At 43.9% G+C, this 7,570-nt stretch overlaps 1 protein-coding gene and 1 long non-coding RNA gene across 3 annotated transcripts; both read left to right on the top strand.

Moving 5' to 3' along the window:
* On the top strand, nucleotides 1-1,769 carry LOC121442625 (RNA-binding protein 3-like). The gene is made up of 4 exons (XM_041644231.1): nucleotides 1-20; nucleotides 576-693; nucleotides 891-997; nucleotides 1,632-1,769. The coding sequence occupies exons 2-4, from the start codon at nucleotides 591-593 to the stop codon at nucleotides 1,767-1,769; spliced, it is 348 nt and encodes a 115-aa protein (XP_041500165.1). The 5' UTR covers nucleotides 1-20; nucleotides 576-590.
* Nucleotides 1,770-1,862: 93 nt separating this feature from the next.
* Nucleotides 1,863-2,928, top strand: LOC121442657. 2 transcript variants are annotated; one of them, XR_005973581.1, is made up of 3 exons: nucleotides 1,863-1,922; nucleotides 2,255-2,337; nucleotides 2,656-2,928. It is a non-coding gene; the product is annotated as an uncharacterized LOC121442657 (long non-coding RNA). The 2 variants fall into 2 exon arrangements; XR_005973580.1 differs by having other exon boundaries at nucleotides 1,874-1,922; nucleotides 2,252-2,337.
* Nucleotides 2,929-7,570: the final 4,642 nt, after the last annotated feature.

Raw genomic sequence — 7,570 nt, 5'->3', positions numbered from 1 at the left:
TTGGCTTTTAATTTTTCCAGGTAAGCACCGTTTGTCTCGCGCATAGTGGTCGTCCCTCGCCTCAATTTCCTTGTCGGCAGGGGCGGGAGGCGAGAGTAGGAAGACTAGAGGCTGACGAGTAGGCTTGAGCTTCTCCAAGGAGGGCGAGTCCCAGGCTCGAGGGAGGAAAAAAAAAACCAAACGAGACTGGCGTGCTGCCTCCGAATGGGAGGCTGGGTTGGTGGCGGCAGTGACCACGCGACAGTCTATGCCGACAATCTGCCGGCTGGCGTTTCCCACGTGACCTCCGCCATCTTGTTCTGCGGGGAAAGAGGAAATGCAATGCTGTTGTAGGCCTGCGCGACCATACAAAATGACGGGTGTGGTGGCATGGGATGTGGGCATGCGCCGTAGCGGTCGTCAAATGGCGGACGGGTTCGTTCTGCTTATTAGTTCCCGCCTTTTCTGTTCCCGAGTCTTTCCATTTGATTTATTGCTCTTGCTCTTAACCCGCTTTCTGTGTTTGCTGTAATTTTCAGTCTTCCGGCGTTTGACATTTCACTATTTCCCCAATATTCCACATGTTCGCCCTATAGGATTTACATTCTGCCATGTCTTCTGAAGAGGGCAAACTCTTCGTGGGAGGGCTCAACTTCAACACCGATGAGCAGGCACTCGAAGACCACTTCAGCAGCTTTGGGCCTATCTCTGAGGGTGAGCCGTGGTCACGGGTTGAGGGTTGCCGGATAAGAGCTAGTATAGTCTGGGGATTATAATTATAACCTTAACTTCCCATGTTCCTAAGGTAAATTTAGGCTGAGAAAAAATCTAATTGCATACAGGACTTGGCCGTCTTGCTTGACACTTAAGTGTTAGGGCGTTAACATTTACATTTCTGTCCCTTCTCCCAGTGGTTGTTGTCAAGGACCGGGAGACTCAAAGATCCCGGGGTTTTGGCTTCATCACCTTCACCAACCCAGAACATGCCTCAGACGCCATGAGAGCCATGAATGGAGAGGTGAGGCCTCCTGCCTGCAGAGAAGCCTTCTCCCTGTCTGCCACTTTCTTCGTTCTTTCTGTTTTCCCTCTGTCTGCCAGGGGCAGCGTGGCCACGAAGCCCCGCAGTGTCCACTCACAGGAGCATGACATGCCTTCTGTTCTAGGGGGTGGAGGGCAGCGGCACACAGAGCCGGGCTGCCTGGGAGGCGACGACTGGTCCTGCATGAGGCCGAGAAGCCACCTGTGGATGGTTGACCTGCCCTGGGCTTAGGTAGTAGAGTCTGCAGACCTGTGGGCCTGGCCCGGAGAGGACCTCGTGAGTCTTCTGGGATGGACTCTGAAGCCTCAAACCAAGAGAGGTGTCTAGCCCTAATAGTCGGGCAGCTTAGAGGAGTGGGGAGGAGAACTCAGCCTGATTCAGTCAAGATGTAAGTAGTAGCAGGGGAGCACGGTGGATTCAGGTCGTTTGTGGGATTCTGTAGCTCCTGGTGAAGCTACTCTGGTCAGAGGAGCTTTGTTTGGAACGTGGCACCCAGAATTTGGTGCCCAGCAGGAAATTCTGGACTCTTGTCCACCTGCCTGTGCCCATTCTTCTTTGTCTCTACTCTGACTGACTGACAGGCCCTCCTTGTCTGTCTCCTTCCCACACCTAGTCTCTGGATGGGCGCCAGATCCGTGTGGACCATGCAGGCAAGTCTGCCCGGGGAACTAGAGGGGGTGCCTTTCTGGCCCATGGGCGCGGTCGCAGCTACTCTAGAGGTAAGTGCTGTGGTGACTTGATTATGAGATGAGGTAGAAAGCTATTTGTTAGCCTGTATCTGAACAACTGCTCCTAAATCTTTGCGTGTAGGTGGTGGAGACCAGGGCTATGGAAGTGGAAGATACGACAGTAGACCTGGAGTATATGGGTACGGGTATGGCCGGTCTAGAGACTACAGTGGCAGGTGGGTACTGAGAGATTGGGATACTGCTGGTACTGGAATTCTTAATAATTCTGTAGCCTAATATTCATACCCAGCTTATGCTGAAAATGGTACTTTTCACTAGTGCTCATATATTTCATGTGTTCTGATCATACTTTTTTAAAAGTATTGTGTTCCTCAGATGTAACAAAGATAATCACCCTGCTTGTTCCAGGGCCTAGTTTAACCTTCCATCACCGCAAAAAAGCTTCTATTAAAAGTTTCTATTATGAAATGGACATGTATAGTTTTTAATGTTACTTTCTGCCATGTAGAACACATTCCTTTAAATCAATCCCGCTTTTTCCCAGAAGCCAGGGTGGTTATGAGCGCTATTCAGGAGGAAATTACAGAGACAATTATGACAACTGAGATGGGGCATGCACACATAATGTAGGTGAGACCTAAATATTTGTACTGAGTCAAACTGTTCTTCAAACCTGTCCTGACCCTTTTGTTTGTCTTCTGGCCACACTACCCTTTACCTTGGTATCTTAACCTGTCTATCGACACCATTTGACTGCTCTTGCTGTTTGGTGCATGCCAGAGCTAGTTGTGGGGTGGGGGCTGGGGGTGTCCTTAAAGTAATCTGCTCTGGGGCATGGTAGAAATAAAGAGGTGGTGTGCAGCATCTATAGAAACTCTGGGAGATGAGCATGTTATCAACCTGTTTTCTTCCTGACATCAAAATTCTACCCCTTCTTACTATTCTCAGATACACAAGGAATAACACTTCTGATCCAGGATCGTCCTTCCAAATTGCTGTATTTATAAAGATTTTTGGAGCTGCGCTGAAACATCTATTTAGTACATCAAGTTCTATTTTTGAATTGAGCTCCCAACGTAGTTTGATAAAGACCTCTTAGAAAGCTCCATGTGTTTAAACATATTTTTCCTTTTAAAGACAAATTTTAAGACATTGGTTATGGTACCAATATTCCTTTATGCCCAAAAAAAGTTGTTTATTTCTGGCCAGAAAGTTAGTCAAGCTAATGCTTTGAAAATTAATATGTATTTAGGGACTTTTTAAAATAGTTGTACACAATGTTTATTATGGCCAGAAAGTGATTTCTGAATGTACCTATGAGCAATCTGAATCAAGATCATGACTACCTAGACATGTTTTTTTATTCAAGCACTGTCCTGGTTATAGAAGAGCTTCTTTAAAATGTTTGTGAATGTCATTTTTTTAATACTGGAAGAAAAGATATTCTGTTGTGTTTGATGTGTTTAGGATGTCCTTTATGGAGCTAATTAAAACATGAAACCTGAACACAAATCAATACTGATAATGGTTTTTCCTTATTTTCCTTACATTTTAGAACTAGAGGCAAGGCAGGTGGGTAGAAGCTTGGAAATGTAGTGGTTCAGGCAGGAAAGTAAAGTTTAGATTCTGGGTGTTTGGTGAGATGAAGATTGGATACAGATAAGTCAGTTCTCTTATGACTAGAACTGGGTTTTCTGAAGTAGTCCTTTCACAACTGTTGTTTCCTTAAGTTTACTTTCCTAGCACAAGGTGTACCCTACTTGCAGAATTGTCCTGAGAGCATAAGCACGATTATCTCATGATGTGGGATACACGAAATAGTGCATGTTCCTTATATGATGGGGGCTGTAGGGATAGAGGTATACTGAACAACTTTATGTCAGGCATAAGGGAAACCTGGTTAGAAAACGGATTAAAGGAAGTTCAGGGTGGATTCAGAGTCCTGAGTTAACGTGTGGGCTCTACTACTCCCTGCTTTTGGTGAGTCATTTGACTCCTGTTTTCCATAGCATAGAGTGTTCCACATCTGGGGAGGAAACTCAAATGACTTAAGTATATAAGGCCACTGAATACAGTCACAGAGGTTGTCTTGAATGACAAGCCATTTGTGGCTCTTTATAATTTTTTTGGAGGGGGTGTCTAACATTAGCCACATAGTTCTGCCTCTAATGTTTAGTGAAGGTTCTTTTGGATCCCATGAGTGTTAGTCCTCTATTCAAAGTTAGGATGGGAAAATTAGTTTTATCCATGGTTTCACCTGGTTAATACCAAGCCAAATAGGTTGCAGACTCCAGAACGTTATTCTAAACATTGCTTCATCCTTGGCCTGGAGGCATCGCCTCGGTCTCGCTCAACTAACAGGACAGGCCTCAAAGATGCTTCTTTCTCCCACACAAATGGTCATGAATTTGCTTTGGCAGGTGGATGAAGACTCAGGAACTTCCCAGAATTCTGCCTCACCCACTGAGCCAGGCCCAGATTATGGGGCATTGTGGCTAACCCCCACCAGGTGGGTACTTGGTCTGAGGAAGCATTTTCTATGCTGGGCCTTTGGGGAAGAAAGGTGGTGGGAACTGCCTTGAAGGTGGGGGGATGGGAAGGAAATGCACTCAGTGTCACCTGGGGTAGTATTAAATAATCAGCCATAAAATGACTTCAACTGAGTGATTTTTCTGTGGGAAGGTGTCTATATATGATCAACAAAGGCCATAAATAAAATAAGCCTCTGATTCTATATAACAGTTCCTCCACTTTCCACATAGTGAACTGTATTGTAATAATTTAGCTGTGGAAAGTCTATGTCTCAGTGCTAATTGGTGGGAAACAAAGGGCCCAGAAGGCCCACTGCAGAACAGAGTTTGATAAAACTCAGATTTGAGGTTCAAAACTCAAATCCCCCCTGTGTAAGGGCTTAGACCTAGAGTCAAAGTAGCAAATGCCATAGTCAAAGCACCTCGGTGCTGGAATTATAGTAATGTAATATACCATTCTGGGGACTGAGCCTATGGCTTGCTGCACACTAGGATAGCTGCGTTCTATGAACTGAGCTATATCCTTCCAGCTTCCAAAAAATAGTATTTCTAGGCCCTGCTTCTCAGTTTTCAGCATTTAAAATGGAAACTGCTTATATCAGTAGGTTGGGTTTAAATGGAAAAGTGTCTAAAATGGACATGCCCCTTGCCCACATTTTACATTGAGGGGATGTAGAATGTATTCTATTTTTCTTAAGGCATTGAATGAAAGTAAGTTCTGTGATTACTTAAGGCATGTGAAAACATTTGATGACAACTGATACCCTGATTTTTGCCTGTTTATCAAAATGAAGCCTCCTAGGCCCTTCTCAGCTGCAAGCCTCTCCCCTTCTTCAGCGAAGGCTATCCCTTATTTTCAATTCATGGTTCACAAAGATCTAAAATATACTTCAGGAGGTAAGACCGGACAAGGGTGTTTGTAACCATTACCCACTTAGCATGATTACAGTAAGGCTCTTAATGATGGTTTTTTGAGGAACTGCCCTAGATCCTGTAGATTAAAAGGCGGGACTTTACCTTGTTAAATAGTGAAATCCCAAATAAAGCTTTCTTAATATATTGGTGTTTTTCATTTGGGGGACGGTTTTGCTCGAGGTTGAATTCAAGGCAAGGCCTTGGTATGTGTGAAACCTGTCATTTTACTAATCTTGTACTGTATGAGTGGAAAATAATCAGGAATTGGGTTTCTGTGTGGTTTTTATTTACTATGTATACAGTGTTCTGCCTGCATGTATGCCTGCAGGACAGAAGAGGGCACCAAATCTCATTATGAATGGTTTTGAGCCACCATGGTGGGTACTTAAATTGAACTTAACACCTCTGAGCCATCTCTCCAACCCACGAATTTGTTATTTAACAGTAAATTAGCATGTCCTTGAGAAACCATTTGGTAAAGGAAGAATACAGCATTAATGTGCATTGAAATCTAAAACTTGTGGGCTATATTTACTTTGGTTTAGTCCCCTTTGGGAATTCCCAAAAAGAAGTTATGTTTGAACACACTGGGAAAGGAGAAGAGGACACTTTAGAAAATGGGATTTTAAGACAGGCGGTGGTGGCACACACCTTTAATCCCAGCACTTGGGAGGCAGAGGCAGGCGGATCTCTGTGAGTTCGAGACCAGCCTGGTCTACAGAGCTAGTTCCAGGACAGGCTCCAAAACCACAGAGAAACCCTGTCTCGAAAAACCAAAAGAAAGAAAGAAAATGGGGTTTAGAAAAGCACTTTGAGCTGGCTGTGGTGGTGAACATTTTAAACCCAGCGCTGCTCTGATTTGATTGACAGGTGCATAGATAGTTAGGAACTATTAACAATAGAAGAGTAAGTCCTTACTAAATTAATTGCTCTTTATACCTGTTCAGCCTGCTTCATTATAGTATTCAGGAACACCAGCCTAAGAGTGTTACTTCCCAGAGTGCCCTGGGACTTCCGCATCAAGACAATTTACCATGTCAAGAAAATACTTGAGAATTTTTTTTTAATATTTATTATGTATACAATATTCTGTCTGTATGCCTGAAGGCCAGAAGAGGGCGCCAGACCTCTTTTACAGATGGTTGTGAGCCACCATGTGGTTGCTGGGAATTGAACTCAGGACCTTTGGAAGAGCAGGCAATGCTCTTAACCACTGAGCCATCTCTCCAGCCCCCAATACTTGAGAATTTTTCATGCAAGATATTGCAATGTTTTTTTGTTTGTTTTTGTATTTTGAGACCGGGTTTCTCTGTAGCTTTGGAGCCTGTCCTGGAACTAGCTCTGTAGACCAGGCTGACCTCGAACTCAGATTTGCCTGCCCCTGCCTCCCAAGTGCTGGAATTAAACGCATGTGCCACCACCACCTGATTGAAATAATGTTTCTGGTGTTTGGGATAGGGTTTCTCTGTTAGCACTCTTACCTATTCTGGAGCTCTGTAGCACAGGCTGACCTTGAATTTAGAGATGGGTCTGCCTCTGCTTTCTAGACCAGGAGCCACACTCACTCTTCAGCTAAGGATTGGAGCTCTTGAGCCCTTCACCGTGCTGGAATTGATCAATTTAAGTGAATGCAGATAAACAGCTATAAGTTGATTAGTGGTTCTATTCTGTCTAGACTACAGAGTTCAGTCCTACAGACTTGGCTCTTAAAATCTTTATGCCTTTTCTTTGGAGGAGGATTTTTCCCCCTAGACTATAAAGAAATTTATTCTCTGTACTTTGACTAGTTTTTGTGTTAACCAGCATTTGCTGCCCATGAAGAAATGGTAATGAGGGCTGCACTAATTAATATATGAATAATTTAGAGGTTTTTTTAATGTGTTTTCAGGCTATGATCATAGTTTTTTTTGTTTATTATGTATACAATATTCTTTCTGCAGGCCAGAAGAGGGCACCAGGCCTCATTACAGATGGTTGTGAGCCACCATGTGGTTGCTGGGAATTGAACTCAGGACCTTTGGAAGAGCAGGCACCTCTCCAGCCCGAGGTGTTTTGGTTTTTTTTTTTTTTGAGACAGCGTTTCTCTGTAGCTTTGTTTGGTTCCTGTCTTGGAACTCACTCTGTAGAGGCTGGTCACTGCCTCCCAAGTCCTGGGATAAAAGGCCTGTTCCACCACTGCCTGTGTAAAACTTTCTAGTAGTAACCAGCAGGGAGGAACCTTCTGATCAGTACCAACTAGATTCCTCCCTGTCCTGGTATCTTCAGCAAAAAGGTCTTACCAAGAACAATGGCAAAGACATGCATTGTTGGGGCAGGTTCTGGTGTACATTCCTATGAGTTGTTTGGGTTTTTTTTGTTTTGTTTTGTTTTTTTTTTTAAATCTATTTATTTATTATGTATACAATATTCTTTCTGTG

Source organism: Microtus oregoni, unplaced genomic scaffold (assembly GCF_018167655.1).
Source record: "Microtus oregoni isolate MIOR12 unplaced genomic scaffold, Mior012 000092F_ref0000046, whole genome shotgun sequence".
Taxonomy (NCBI): domain Eukaryota; kingdom Metazoa; phylum Chordata; class Mammalia; order Rodentia; family Cricetidae; genus Microtus; species Microtus oregoni.
This window is presented reverse-complemented; position numbering and strand designations above follow the sequence as displayed.

Bases quoted from the DNA above. Each gene is read 5' to 3' on its own strand.
- LOC121442625 (XM_041644231.1), top strand. From the start codon at position 591: ATGTCTTCTGAAGAGGGCAAACTCTTCGTGGGAGGGCTCAACTTCAAC. The intron at 694-890 runs GTGAGCCGTGGT...CCCTTCTCCCAG, and splicing joins CTTTGGGCCTATCTCTGAGG to TGGTTGTTGTCAAGGACCGG. The intron at 998-1,631 runs GTGAGGCCTCCT...TCCCACACCTAG, and splicing joins TGAGAGCCATGAATGGAGAG to TCTCTGGATGGGCGCCAGAT.